Below are 14,114 nucleotides of genomic sequence, written 5' to 3' on the forward strand. Positions count from 1 at the left end.
TCCGGAACAGGAAGTTCTAGCCAAGCAGCTTATATCAAGACAACACATCTGTCTTCGCGCACTTACTATCTCTAATTTCTGTCAGCATTGTTATCTTTCCACATTAAGACCAAGAAGAGAAGATGGCAGACTCCCTCTTTGTCGACATCACCACTCCCAAGGGCCGGCAATACCAGCAGCCGACCGGCCTGTTTATTAACAATGAGTTCCGTCCTTCGTCCAGCGGCCAGACTATAGTGTCTTTAGATCCTGCGTATGCACCTTACCTCTGAACTACTCTCAAACTTCCATGCTGACTTCTCCAGCACCGACAAGCCCATCGCCACTGTTCACGCCGCAACAGCAGAAGATGTCGACGCGGCCGTTCAAGCCGCCAAAGCGGCGCTATCACACTCCTCATGGAAGCTCCTCCCCGCCACCGAACGCGGACAGCTGATGGGCCGTCTGGCCGATTTAATGGAAGAGAACCGGGAGCTGTTTGCTGCTATTGACGCATGGGATAACGGTTCGCATATCCCTGTTTTTACCGCTGTGCGGAAACTGACTTGGCCAACAGGCAAACCCTACCAAGTCGCCCTAACCGAAGACCTCACCGAAGCCATCACCACCATCCGCTACTACAGCGGCTGGGCCGACAAGACCTTCGGCCAAACCATCAGCACTACTCCCCAAAAGTTCGCATACACTATCCGCCAACCCATCGGCGTGGTCGGACAGATCATCCCGTGGAACTACCCGCTCTCTATGGCGACGTGGAAGCTGGGTCCCGCGCTCGCCTGCGGAAACACCGTGGTCATCAAGGCCGCTGAACAAACTCCCCTCAGCATTTTGGTCCTCGCAACACTCATCAAGAAAGCAGGATTCCCAGCCGGAGTGGTGAACATCATCAACGGCTACGGGAAAGAAGCCGGTGCTGCGCTGGTCCAGCACCCGCTCGTCGATAAGATCGCTTTCACGGGCTCCACTGCCACCGCCAGAGAAATCATGAAGATGGCAGCCGGCACATTGAAGAACATCACTCTCGAGACAGGCGGAAAGTCGCCCTTGATCGTCTACCCGGATGCGGATCTGGAACAGGCGGTCAAGTGGTCGCATTTCGGCATCATGTCCAACAAGGGCGAGATCTGCACTGCTACGTCGAGGATCTTCGTGCATCGGAGTATTCTCACTACTTTCTTGGAGAAATTCAAGGAGGCAATTGAGACGACTTCCAAGATTGGCGACCAGTGGGACGAGAATACCTACCAAGGACCACAGGTCACCCGGGCACAGTACGAGCGGGTTCTCGCCTACATTGAGACGGCCAAACAGGAGGGCGCTACGCTAGTCACCGGCGGCAAGCCCTATACCCCTAAGGATGAAAAGAACGCAAAGGGCTACTTCATCGAGCCGACTGTGTTCACTGACGTGACTGACGACATGCGCATCTGTAAGGAAGAGGTGTTCGGGCCTGTGGTGGTGATTCTGCCATTCGACTCGGAGGAGGAATCGGTGCGTCGCGCCAACGATACCACGTATGGTCTGGGCGCCGCGGTCTTCACGACTGATCTGGAGAGGGCGCATCGCGTGGCGGCGGATATTGAGGCCGGGATGGTCTGGATTAACAGTAGCCAGGACTGTGATCCGCGGATTCCGTTTGGAGGTGTCAAGCAGAGTGGTATTGGGCGCGAGTTGGGTGAGGCGGGACTGGAGGCGTATTCGCAGGTTAAGGCGGTGCATGTCAATATGGGGAGTAGATTGTAGACTAGACTAGAAGGCAGTATGCTTTGATGAATAAATTATGATCATTTTCCAGGTTCTAAAATAAGATTGATTGTTCTCTGTTATTGGAGGCTGGGCGTTTTCTTGAAAGCGCAATTTTATGACTTGCTTCACAATGGAACTGATTCAAATACCTTGAATTGGCTTTGGAGGAATTTGGGCTGATACTAAACGAGTTTTGTTAAGTGTCTCCATTGCTATAATATGTGGTTTTTATAACTACTAATACTACTTAGTAGTTGTATGGACTCAGCTCCATAGATGTTGTGGAGCGCTTAGTATGTGTTCATGATGGTCCATGAGCAAATGAATATATTTCTGGTTCACCACAAACACCAAGTTTTATTTCTGCCGAAACGGGCTCGAGTAGAAATATTTACTAATAGGTCTGATCATGCATTTCAATCAGAAGACAAAAGAAAAGATGCGGCAAAGTAGAAAAATCGTATTTAGAGGTAATTAAATCTCTGTTTTATGCGACGCTACTCATCTAAATCCACGAGGCAGTTAAAAACGGTGTTCTTCCGCAGGGAGAATCAATAGCAGGCGGACAACCCCACTCTGGGGGCTATGGGGAAAAAGCAAAAAGAAATTGCTGTGCATCATCCGTGAATCGAACACGGGCCTCATCGATGGCAACGATGAATTCTACCACTAGACCAATGATGCTGGTGCTTGTAGTGCTTGGCAAATAAATTAACTAAGAGCCAATGAATTAGATGAGTAATTTACAGCCCGAAGACAAAACGAAGTGGATTAGGATGATCGTGATATGGAATAGTTGGATCGTCTTTCTAGAACTTTGAACTCTCTAATGTATTTCGCTATTGTAATCTTGACCATCCTGAAATGATTGCAAAGTAAGAAGATGACAACGGCCTGTAATAAAACCCTTGCAGACATACATGACTGAATCTATGCCTTACATCCATCTCAGACTTCTACCAAATCTAACAAATACACTAGGATTCTTGAACAAAGGAAGCATCCAAATAACCGCCGTCCACGCCGTCCACATCTTCCACGTCCGCTTATCAGCAACTCCTTCCCGAAGGAATATGATCCTCCCAGCAATGGCCATTCCCAACGCAACCGGGAGAACATACCCGGGTACGTCCAGCTCCCAGAAAGCAGGACAAACAACGGACCAGATCGCAACAGGAATCGCAACGGACCACCGGGCCGGCCCGTCACCCAGCACAATGGGCATTGTACGGCGGTTCTTGGCTCGGTCTCCTTCCACGTCCTTGACGTCCTGGATATGCATCGTCGTGCCGATCACGGCACTGGTGAGCCAAATCCACCGCCATGCTCTAGGGAGTATGTCGAATCCGGTTCCGGTCGCGACACGCAGTGATCCCTTGTTGTATTGACTGAATGCGAGGGCTAGAAGGACATTCCGTAGAATGAAGCCGTCGTCACCACCGCTCAGGTCATTGTATACCCAGTTCAGAGTGTAAAGAAGCGCAGTCTCCTCCCATGCACCGAGGTAGACGCTGAATCCAAGCACGAGTGGGATCGTGAGCAAGAGTAGCTGGCGAGTCTGTAGGATGCTGATCCGACCTGCGGGCAGTGGTCTCCAGGGTCGGTTGATTTTGTCTTCTGCCACGGAGTCCGGGTGCCTCTGATTCGCCAGATTGAACACGAACAGGTTTAGCCAGTTCCATAACATGACCATTGGTATTCGACAAACGACTGAGAGTAAGTCCGGAGTGTTCTCATCTGTCAGAAGAGGCCCGGACAGAGCAGCACAAATGCCAAATGCTGTCTCAGGAATGACAAATGTTGCAAAGTCGTCCGCAGTGAACAGCCAGATAGTCAGAGCCAGGTCTGTCCAGTACCATCCTTTCTATACGGTTGTGAGCTTTCTGAGTTGATGGTTATATCGAAGGTCACTCACTTTGTAAGCCCTTGTATTGCTCTGGCTGGACTTTACGACATCGCTATTAACTGAAGCACCGACAGCGCCAAGTAAAGACGTGCAAATCTCGTAGAAGCGAGAAAAATCAACAAGATCCATTTCTTTCTGCATATCAGACTTTGATCTGCTTCAACAGCAGAGACATGTCTACGTTGAAATTTTCGAAAACTACCTTGGAGAAGGCCCAGTCTCGGGTGCGTCGCACCCTTATATTCCTGGAATCAATTCATGTCAAAATCTTAGTGGGCACTATAATAGCCTCAGAGTCCACCTTTCAGCTCCTGTCTGCGAAATTTTTGCAGTGGCTGGCTGTCTCGATATTCAGCTAAACCTACGGTCAAAGCCGACGAGCTGGTGTATGATACCGATTCAAGCAAAACGACGAGGTTTGGGTTATCCTTGCCGATGGCGCCTTCTTGATACGGGCTGTAGCTGAACCATTGCACAGCTGAATAACGCCACACATGGTGTTGTCAGACGGGCGGAAGATAGCGCCGAGGCGGTCTTTTTATGCTGTCAGATAATATTCACCAGTGAAGTCAGTTGAATCCTCGGACCCAGTTGCCTGCGCCGTCTGGTGCAGAAGCCAAGGTCCTGGGGGCAGAAGTGGTCATTCGAGCCGATAGGCGGGAGGTGACAATAGGAAAACAGTGTCAGCACTAGCGTTGCGTCCTGACGCCTGACAATTTTGATCACTTATTCGACCTGATTGAAGCAGTGCCTTGTGAGAAAAATGTGTAGCACAAACTGTGTCATAGAGTGTTTACAACATTGCCAGCCAACCAACTTTTAGCCGTCGCATCAAAGGTACCCTCATCTTCGACGCTCGCGCCAGGCTTGTGCCTTTCTGCTCCCTCAGCAGCCGTCCAATATCCATGTAGCTCTCCACGGTTGCCCGAAGTGGCCCTCTTACACCACGAGGTAGCTCCTCAATTGCCTCTCGGCTGACCTGATAATATCCATCTGCTTTCTGCAGCATTCTCTCCTGCAGGCCATACATGATTGGGATATTAGGATGCTCTAATACATCTCCTGGAGTAAGGCCTACTTCATCCAGCCACGTTGTAGGAATATATACTCGTCCAATTGCTGCATCGCGGTGGATATCACGTGCAATATTGACACACTGCATGGCTTTGCCCATCTCCTTCGCCGCTCGTCCTAATCGCGGCACATTCTCCGTATAGTCATGGCCATGATGGAATAAGACAAGGTCGAGTACTAATGTACCCACCGCTCCAGCTACGAACCCTGCGTACCGGTCAAGGCAAGAGTCGGATCTGATCGGAGAAGCTCCCTTCTTAGGATCGAATGCCAAGTCGGTCTCGAACCCTTCCAGCAAATCATAGATAGAGCTCTCCGTCAAACGGGAGAGAGACAGGTGGCTCATTGATTGATATAGTCTCTCATACTTCTCCCCTTTGTTAAAAGCGTGACAGGTGTCGTGATGTAATTGGCCGCGATAGCTTAGATCTAGGAGGTGTTTGCACTCTGTAACCCATAATCCGGCTTCCCGTTCATCCTCAGCTTCGTCAATGAGGTCATCCATGACCCGACAAAAGGAGTACCTATGCATATTAGATGAGTTTACCACGCATGGGTTTGAGGGGTAATACAAGAATATGAGATCAATGCGTAGATGACCCTGGAATAATGCGCTACCGAGAAACATGCTCTGACTCTTCTCCTGCAGACGATATACGGCCTGGGACAATGCAGATATGAGAGATTCGTCTATAGAAGGCGGACTGCACAATAAAGACAGTGCTGTCCTGAGCGTGGTGCCCTTGTCTGCTGCTGGCCGTGTTAGGGACTTGTATTCTTGGAGCGCATATGCGTAATCAATCCCAATTAGTCCTAACACAATCATCATATTGGTGACCAGAAAAAAGAGCGCCTCTCTGTTACTGTTAGACTTGATGTCTAACAATCACAGGTGAGTTTGACTGACTCAACTTCGAGACCGCCGATCTGATAATCCAATTTTGTGCCACTCTCTATCCTCCAAGTCCCCGATTCCATAGCACAGGAATCTGCAACCCAGAGGTATAGCGTGGGGAGGCAGATCGCGGCGATTGTGGGCTTGCCGGGAAGTCCAATAAGAAAAGGATGGGACAACATCCTGCATTCTCGCATGAGCATTTCAATAGATTCAAGGTAGTCCGACCTTACCACTGGAAGAGCAGGATTGGGCAGACCCAGACCAGGATTAGGCCCAGGTAAGTCATATGCTGTCCCAACAGCAGGCACGCTATTCCACCACCCATCAAGGTTAAAATGACGAATGCTACCATATTTCTTGTTCTACATCTCCCCAGATGTGGCCGAAGGTACATGGGTCGCACAAGCGGCTTCGTGAAAATACAGTATGCCACACTCGTGATGTAGGTTTGTATGACAAAAAAGAAAACCTCCTCAACCGGAATATCAAGTATCTTGGAACCGACTACTGCGTCGGGCGGATAGGTCCAGATAGCACACCGTATCAGGTAAGAATCCCATGGAATTGTTGCGATGATGGAAATCTGTCAATCCAGGGTAAATCAGATCAGAGGTTCTTGGCTTTAAGGTACGGTCGAAATACCGTAATCAGGATGCATATTTTGCAACGGTCTTGCGCGGTGAAGAATGGGTAGTAGAGCACAGTCAGTGCCGATGCAGCAGGTATAGTGTAAGTGCAATGACTACTTGCGTACTTAAGATTAGCAGATGCAGAAAGGAGATTGGTAGTAAAGACGCCTCTTACAAAAGAATATAGTCGAGTCCCATTTTGCTTCGTACTCATCTAGCACTCTCGCATGACGAGCACCCCATGAGTATGGAACATATATCTGGCAAAGGGCGTTCGGCCCCTTTTGCAAAGTTCAGCCGAATCCTGTTTCATTGCCCTAGCTTCCGGATTGGAACCGGTTGCGGTTGCGTCGGAGCTTCATGTGGATTGGAAAGTTTGTTTTGTGATGCTAATTGCCCACTGGAAACAGGATAGAGTGGAGAATAACCACTTGGATGAAAGCCTAATAGCATAGTAATCGTCCACCCGCTGTCAAATGCGTATTGGAGATGCCCTCACTGAGTATACGATCGACAGACCAAAATGATGGCAATGAGTGAGGTGCTGACATATCCTGACCTCATGACAGGAGTATAATAGTTGGCCGGGGTAGTGATCGACGCATGAAACAGTGACCAGCTGATCTTTCTCGACAGTATCGAGCTGTGGCGACCAAACCCGGGATTGACGCGACGAAAAGGTAAGTAGTAAGGTATGAGTAGAAAATGAGATGAAGCTGTAGTGGGGAAACCCAAATAGGGAAAGGGTGGTGGATCACGTTATCGGGGTAGTTAGTATTACCAGATAAGGGACTCCCCCACTCTTTAACCGTTGGGTATGTTTTCAATTTTCAACACAATCTGACTGCATTGACTGCTTAATGCGAATGTCTTTGATTAGGAAAGGCTCCGAACCCTTTCAAGCTCATTACTTCATGTTCAGCTAAACCACTACCAAGCCAGCTCTGATCTGGCCATGCAACTCGCCGCTTCCAGCTGAGAACAGAACCTTTCCTCCTCTGCCAACTTCCCTGTCCTCATCTCCCCTGTCATCTTAGGGACAGCTGGCCAGATCTCCTCCCCGCCTTGGGCCTCTTCTTTTCGCCGGTGCTCCATGACCATTGTCTTCACGTCTTCTTGAAAATGGATGGGCCCCTGCCAACAGTCAGCTTTGCCCAATCTCACGTCTCTTTATGTCGAAGTCTCATACATACCTTCTCCTTGTCCGGGTGAAGCTCGCCATTGATAAACACACCCGCGCTCAAGTTTTCCTGTGCTCCAACACAGAGATCCTTGTCTTCATCTAGGACTTGTCGGTAAAACGCGTTGATGTTGGCAAACTCCTCGTCCGTTGCATCTCGGTGTCGATATACTTCGTTTTCGATCTTGCTGGTCGTCGCGCTAACTGGGATCATGCGCTGAATGTAGAAGAATTTATCTCTGCTCGTGTTAATTCACCATCGACCTCTTCCCTTTCCAATACAAACTTACGTGACCGTGACCGATGTGGTAGGGTAAAAGTATGTGATTGACCTCCGGAACTGCGCATCAATATTGTCCTTGTTGAAGATATGATGCTCCATATACCTCGCCTTAGGCTCAACCCGGTACCGAGGAAGATCCGACACTCCATTGATCAGTGGATGTGAGGTCGCGCAGTGGTAACATTCATTGTAGTTCTCGATCAGAAGCTTCCAGTTCGCCTCCACGTCCATCTCCCAGTAATGGTCAAAAGAATATTCCCCATCAAAGTCAAAATCCTGCATCCGCGGCTGCTCATCAATCTTTTGGAAGTCATCGTTCCACTTGACCTCCGGGTCGCCGGCCTCTAGATTCACCCAGACGAAGCCCGCTTTATCGATATGCACATGGATTGGGAGAAGCCCATGTTGGCTTTTGTCAAAGCTTGGTACAGTCTCGAAGCGAGGTGCCTTTGATAGGTTTCCCTTCAGTCCATAGGACCAGCCGTGATACTTGCAGCTGAGGATAGAGGTAGTTCCGGACCGAGCTTGGACAACCGGGTATGCACGATGTCGACAAATGTTGTGAAATCCGTTGATGTTACCGTCGCGGTCTCGAGTCAGGAAGAAGGAAAAGTTAGAGATGGTAAAGGAAAGAAAGTCGCCAGGCTTGGTAAGTCGACTGGAATGTGTGAGTAACATCCAACGCTTGGAGAAGATGGCTCGCCGCTCCAGCTGATACATGGCATCAGAGCGATACCATGACGCCGGAAGGCTCCGAGGTGGAGAGCTTTTCTCTGGGGTGCTGGAGGACTGGCCAAGTAATCGCCACATTGTGATGAAGTTTGTGGAACAAATTGTTAGGGTGGCTCAGAGAAGCTCGGATCATCACAGTGCCTATATAACAGAGCAGCGCTGGTAAGTGGGGTCTTGCTTCGGCGTTGTCGCATCAAAGATGGGGGCGTTGGGAGCTCGCCCGAGCACACCACTGATAAGCCATTGGATAAGGATCACTAGCTTATCTGTCACATCTAACTGATGTCCAGCCGTTCTCATCGGACCCAGAGAAGATTAAAGGAAATCATGGGTACTTATCCTCCTTTGGTCGCTGGTCGCTGCTACATATCGTCCCTTGGGTAGAAGGGGATTCCGAACCCCTTAACACTCCCCAATTCATGTCTTTAAGTAAGTGCTAAGCTCGAGTTTATTATATGCTATCTATTACATGTAGCAGTCGTTCAAGTCGTACTAAGGCTAGATATATTCTTCTATCCCAATGTCGAGTCTTTTTTGTTTCCCAGCTAGCCCGGCCGTCACTAGCCCAACTCACATTTTGCTCGTATTGCGCAGTTTCCTGAGCAGGAACGTCGCTGCTCCAATCAATACAGACCCTAATATCCCACAGCAAGCACCGAAAAGTTGCAGGCCGGAATAATCCGTGTAGTTCTGCTTTTCGAGAATGGCACCCATGATCGGCAACCCGGTGAGACAGCTGCCAAAGTTAGCAAGCAGGAAACTGAATTTGCTCGAACAACCTGATACTCACCTCACTGACATGATCAGCTGGAATGTTCCGAACCGCTGACCCAGGGTCTGCAGATCCCCCACTTTGGCAACACATGGCATCATCAGAGAGACAACAGCGCCACTGACAAAGCCGTAGACCGCCGCGAACACGATGATCCCTGCATGAGAAGGGTGGTAGTTGAAAGGAAGCCATAGACAGAGCATTGACACGCCGGTGCCGAAGCAGCAGAGTGTCAGGACGTTGAAATGACCAAAAACATCTGCCAACTGGGGAGGGATGAGACGCCCGAATATGGAGGCACCACTACATTTCCCGGAGTCAGCACTGAGATTTGCGAAAGAAAGCATCGCGCAGCCTTACTTGATAATGGAAATAAGATAGAGAGCAAGAGTCGATGAAAATCCCGCGTTCTCTGCCATGCTGGAAATATAGTCGAACGGCGCCCAGAGTCCCCACCTGTCACTGTCAGTCAATAACCAGGGTCATCGATCGGAATATTGACGAACATAATGAAGAATGCACCAGCGGTGTACAACCCAAACGCGGTATCCTTCAGCAGAGTCAGGTCAATCCACGCTGCTTTACCATTCCACTCCTTGCGCGGAAGACGGCTACGGATCAGCAGGCAGGCTACTGCCAGCATGATCCCGACGAATAGCGCTGTATACCGAACGGCACCATAGAAGCCGATGTCGTTGATGACCCGGTCCAGAAAGATCGGAAAGATAACACCCCCAAGTGAACTTCCAGATACAGCAATGCCAGTTGCAAGACCTCGGCGACGAACAAACCATTGGCCGACGCAAATCATGGCCGAAGTGAAAACACCGCCTGCGCCGATGCCAAAGCAGAGGCCTTGCGCAAGAAAAATCTGATAATACTCATGCGCCAGGCTAGTCATACAGAGTCCTAGCACGCACAGAATGCTACATGGCCAGAGGACCGGGATCGGGCCGTAAGTGTCAATTATGCGACCCCATAGCGGTCCCGGTGCCCACATGAGGGCCAACTGCACGGCGAAAATCCATGATATGTCGGACGCGTCGTAGTTTTTGAGTGACGTTTGCTGGTATGTTGTTTGAAAGACACCGATACTGTGACAAGATCAGTACGGAGTATGGGTAACAGTTTTAGCCCGTCGATACATACGCATTGAGGAACCCAAAGGAGGAGAATAGGGCGCAAAAGCCTCCAGCCACAGTCAGCCAACCCTTGACCCCTTCTTCAGGCGGAATGGTTGGCTCCTGTACCGGCTGGTTCTTTGGCTCGGACATGTTTGTCTAGCCCAGAACTCTCCAGCAGATATTGTTCTAATATATGTTCACAGCGCTTCTTGAATAATTAGGGATGTATGAGGCGAATGACAAATTCTCGGGGAAAAAAGCCTCCACAGGGTCCCGGACAGCGATTCGGTCTACGACTGGCTAAGTCCGACCGAACAAATGCGGGCGCTAAGATAAGTATCTGGGCTTCGATGAGAAGCTTCGTCTCGGGCCTTCGGCTCTCGTTATGTCCGATGGGGCCGACGCGACAAGGATCTTGCTCACCAGGGTCGCGCTAATTATGCGAACATTTGTCGCATTAGGCATGAAGTTAGCCGTGTCATTGCAAAGGCAAGTGCGATCTGACTCATTCAATATTGCATGTCTCTAATTGAAAGAGTATATGAGCTGTGTAAATTAATCGGACGTGGAGGAGCCTAGGGCTGGGTATTCAGCTGAAGAGCAGTGGTCTTTCCCCTCCGTTCGCGACCAGCTAAAGCTCACGAAGCGGCTGTGAGCGAGCCACACCAGGGAACCCTGGCCAGAAGACTCTCGAACCCATTATTGGGATGATGCGGCCCACATGGTATCCACTGTGTAAACTCTGATCCCAACTGCCGGATCCAAGTACAGAGCAATGAACTTCATGAACTACTGCAAGACGTGCCCAACATTGGGACGTGTGCATGCGACATTTGATCAAAGGATGACAGCAGTTAATAATACTACCTAATATCCCGTCAATACTTAGTCTTACGGCCGATCGAGAGTCACCTTCTGTCCACACATGATTGTGGATTGAGGATCGACTTGGGCATCAGCTTTGCTCAGGTCATAGCTTGGAGGTTTCTTGTCGGAGAATTTCGGATGTATCCGAAACGTCTGCTTGCAGCTGCCACACCGACATGAAAGAGGCACGTCGCATTCATCGGGCTATCCCCCGTCGCAAAATTGATGACGTGAACAGCACATTGCCCCCGCCAATCAGATGGCAGAGAGGTCTGAGGCTTTCCCGATGATCGTCAAGCGAGTTCCCTGGACGATGCCATCCTCCCCGATGGACAGCCATTATTCATCCGTCGGTTGAGACAGCTAGTCCGTTGGACCGAGCTACTTCAGGAACAGATGTAAAGCTTGACAGCGCCGTCTACAAATGGTGCAGGCTTTGATTTCTTTGAGGATGCTCGGGTTCTTTTGGTAAAGGGACAGTCATCAGACATGCACATTACGAAGAACCCCCGGCATTTGGTCGCATTAAGGTGCAGTAGTAGGAAAAACATGTCAGGCTAGAAGACTCCTTAGTGCTTGCGTGGGTGTGAACATTGTCCAAGATCACCACAAGCGGCACCCAGCAGGGGTTCAGCCGAACAGCCCCGTGGCTGCATTTGGCAGGGAGCATCCTTGTCGACTTGCATAGTAGATGTAGCTGCTAGGATTTGTGAGTTCGAGCTGCGCAGTCATACAAGTGATCAATGCTCAAGCCGTGTGCCGGCCACGTGCTTGAGGACAAGCTGTGTTTCCAGCAACCTTCCTTCCCACTGCTCCTTTGCAGTGCACCAAGTGGCTATCTGTAAAATCTTCCCATAACCTTGCTACGATCGGGGCTTTCCAAGCATATGTTCGAATGCGACCGCGCGACAAGAATAACTGAACGAGTGGCCAATCAACCGTGGACTAGAGAGGTCAGTGTTATCCCTACAGTCATACCTAAGCCGAGTAAACTTGAAAAAGAAATAGCAAAAGAAGAACATGATGAGATCAACCGGTGCGCCCTAATGGTGAATGGACATAATAGCAAATTAGCAATAGCTGTTGTCACAGGCGCTATAGAAAAACTGTATAACGTCTGGAAGAAACATCTAGTCCTTTTGGAAACAACAAGGTTCCCCTATTGCACATAATCAATACCTTCTTCCTGGGCATTATTAGGATGGCCATCGTCCTTTATAGTCGACAGTCATTCATGATCCTAATGGTGGACCGAGGCCAGGCCGGGGCATATAGCCGACCCCAGAGAAGCCGCGCCCCCACGGTCGGCGATGTTCTCCGGTCGGGGATGCCCTCAAAAAGCCTAGGTTATCCCCACGAAGAATCCCAATCAATCTAACAACCACCACCATGCCTACCACTCGTCCCATTGTCCGCGCGGCATGCCATAACATCTCAAGCATCCGGCATGCGTCCACAAATACTGCCAAAAAAGCAGGTCCCCTGGCTGGCATCACCGTCGTCAGTCTGGAACAAGCCATAGCCGCACCCTTCTGTACTCGCCAATTAGCCGACCTAGGAGCCCGAGTCATCAAAGTCGAACGACCCGGTGTCGGGGACTTCGCCCGCAACTACGACACCCGCGTTAATGGATTAGCCTCCCACTTCGTCTGGACCAACCGGTCCAAAGAAAGTCTCGCCTTGGACCTCAAAAAGCCGTCCGATCACAGCGTGCTAATGCGCCTGCTCAGTCGCGCCGATGTCCTCGTCCAGAACCTCGCCCCGGGCGCCAGTGCCCGGCTGGGATTATCCTACGCGGATCTCAAAGCCGCTCATCCTTCCTTGATCGTGTGCAATATCTCCGGATATGGTCCTGACGGACCGTACCGCGATAAGAAGGCCTATGATCTGCTGATCCAGAGCGAGGCCGGCATGCTCTCCGTCACGGGGACAGGGAAAGAGCCGGCCAAGGTGGGCATTTCCATCGCAGATATTTCCGCTGGTAGCTATGCCTACTCGAATATCCTGGCGGCATTGTATCAGCGGGAGAGGGATCCCGCCAGGCGAGGATGTAACATTGATATTTCAATGTTGGAGAGCATGGTTGAGTGGATGGGGTTCCCCATGTACTATACCTATGAAAATGCCCCGGGTCCGACGCCTGCTGGTGCTTCGCATGCGGCTATATACCCTTATGGTCCGTTTGAGACGGGTGATGGGACGGTGATGTTGGGGATTCAGAATGAGCGCGAGTGGGCGAAGTTCTGTGATATCGTATTGGGTCAAGCTGAGTTGGCTACGGATGAGCGGTTCGTGAACAATTCTCTGCGGTCGCAGAACAGAGAGGAGCTGAAGCAGATCATCTGCGATGTCTTCTCGTCGCTTTCTGCGGAGCAGGTAATTGCTCGACTGGATGAAGCGGCGATTGCGAATGCCAGCGTCAATGACATGCAAGGCGTCTGGAACCATCCTCAGCTAAACGCCCGGCAGCGATGGACTGACGTTAAGACTCCGGCGGGGACTGTGCCGGCTCTGTTGCCTCCTGGAATGACCATGGGTGATGCGGATACTTATGGGGCGCGCATGGATGCGGTCCCTGATGTGGGTGAGCATAACAAGGCGATTCTGGCCGAGTTGGGGCTCGAGGAGGGTACGGAGAAATAGTGGTAGAATAAGTTAGACTCTTTACAGATGGGCTAGTACCTAGACTTGGCTATACCTACGAGTGTTAAAATTTTGATTCCTTGTTAATACGTAAGAGGACTGGCTGGTGTTGCCACTCAAAGGTTAGAGGTACGTAGACTGCATACTGATCAGACGTAGAGCTAGTGGTTCGCATCATGAAATTTGCACTCAATCTCTATCCGAAACAAGTTACTGCTGCGTATTCTTCATTTTTCTCACTGTGGCAGGTTCGACTTGGC

General features: G+C 50.3%; 6 protein-coding genes and 1 non-coding gene across 7 annotated transcripts; 2 read left to right on the forward strand and 5 right to left on the reverse strand.

Moving 5' to 3' along the window:
• Positions 1-122: 122 nt before the first annotated feature.
• On the forward strand, positions 123-1,743 carry BO88DRAFT_489374 (aldehyde dehydrogenase ALDH; the record flags this gene model as incomplete). Its single annotated transcript, XM_025712692.1, has 3 exons — positions 123-253; positions 306-505; positions 557-1,743. 3 exons carry the CDS (start codon positions 123-125, stop codon positions 1,741-1,743), a joined length of 1,518 nt encoding a protein of 505 aa, XP_025561231.1.
• Positions 1,744-2,359: 616 nt separating this feature from the next.
• BO88DRAFT_t191 lies at positions 2,360-2,430 on the reverse strand. Its single transcript has one exon. It is a non-coding gene; the product is annotated as a tRNA-Gly (tRNA).
• Positions 2,431-2,640: 210 nt separating this feature from the next.
• BO88DRAFT_465991 (UbiA family prenyltransferase) lies at positions 2,641-3,793 on the reverse strand (the record flags this gene model as incomplete). Its single annotated transcript, XM_025711449.1, has 2 exons — positions 2,641-3,610; positions 3,662-3,793. 2 exons carry the CDS (start codon positions 3,791-3,793, stop codon positions 2,684-2,686), a joined length of 1,059 nt encoding a protein of 352 aa, XP_025561232.1. The 3' UTR covers positions 2,641-2,683.
• Positions 3,794-4,387: 594 nt separating this feature from the next.
• BO88DRAFT_445102 (terpenoid synthase) lies at positions 4,388-6,467 on the reverse strand (the record flags this gene model as incomplete). The annotated part of the gene is made up of 5 exons (XM_025710174.1): positions 4,388-5,250; positions 5,299-5,597; positions 5,630-5,804; positions 5,855-6,207; positions 6,267-6,467. The coding sequence occupies 5 exons, from the start codon at positions 6,465-6,467 to the stop codon at positions 4,446-4,448; spliced, it is 1,833 nt and encodes a 610-aa protein (XP_025561233.1). The 3' UTR covers positions 4,388-4,445.
• Positions 6,468-7,100: 633 nt separating this feature from the next.
• BO88DRAFT_489376 (aromatic ring-hydroxylating oxygenase subunit alpha) lies at positions 7,101-8,526 on the reverse strand (the record flags this gene model as incomplete). Its single annotated transcript, XM_025712693.1, has 3 exons — positions 7,101-7,387; positions 7,447-7,672; positions 7,724-8,526. The coding sequence occupies 3 exons, from the start codon at positions 8,524-8,526 to the stop codon at positions 7,184-7,186; spliced, it is 1,233 nt and encodes a 410-aa protein (XP_025561234.1). The 3' UTR covers positions 7,101-7,183.
• A 436-nt stretch (positions 8,527-8,962) lies between these two features.
• Positions 8,963-10,594, reverse strand: BO88DRAFT_369079 (MCT family MFS transporter). The gene is made up of 5 exons (XM_025704132.1): positions 10,370-10,594; positions 9,727-10,314; positions 9,581-9,676; positions 9,239-9,523; positions 8,963-9,184 (listed from the first exon to the last, which is right to left on the reverse strand). The coding sequence occupies exons 1-5, from the start codon at positions 10,492-10,494 to the stop codon at positions 9,019-9,021; spliced, it is 1,260 nt and encodes a 419-aa protein (XP_025561235.1). The 5' UTR covers positions 10,495-10,594; the 3' UTR covers positions 8,963-9,018.
• A 2,006-nt stretch (positions 10,595-12,600) lies between these two features.
• BO88DRAFT_489378 (CaiB/BaiF CoA transferase family protein) lies at positions 12,601-13,886 on the forward strand (the record flags this gene model as incomplete). Its single annotated transcript, XM_025712694.1, has 1 exon — positions 12,601-13,886. One exon carries the CDS (start codon positions 12,601-12,603, stop codon positions 13,852-13,854), a length of 1,254 nt encoding a protein of 417 aa, XP_025561236.1. The 3' UTR covers positions 13,855-13,886.
• Between the last annotated feature and the right edge of the window lie 228 nt (positions 13,887-14,114).

The sequence above is a fragment of the Aspergillus vadensis genome (genome assembly GCF_003184925.1).
Source record: "Aspergillus vadensis CBS 113365 unplaced genomic scaffold BO88scaffold_17, whole genome shotgun sequence".
Lineage (NCBI taxonomy): Eukaryota > Fungi > Ascomycota > Eurotiomycetes > Eurotiales > Aspergillaceae > Aspergillus > Aspergillus vadensis.

Excerpts from the sequence above, each read along its gene's own strand:
- BO88DRAFT_369079 (XM_025704132.1), bottom strand. The coding sequence starts at position 10,494 with ATGTCCGAGCCAAAGAACCAGCCGGTACAGGAGCCAACCATTCCGCCT. Across the intron at positions 9,677-9,726 it reads GCTGGTGCATTCTTCATTAT|GTGGGGACTCTGGGCGCCGT; the intron begins GTTCGTCAATAT and ends TGACAGTGACAG. Across the intron at positions 9,524-9,580 it reads TATCTTATTTCCATTATCAA|TGGTGCCTCCATATTCGGGC; the intron begins GTAAGGCTGCGC and ends CGGGAAATGTAG.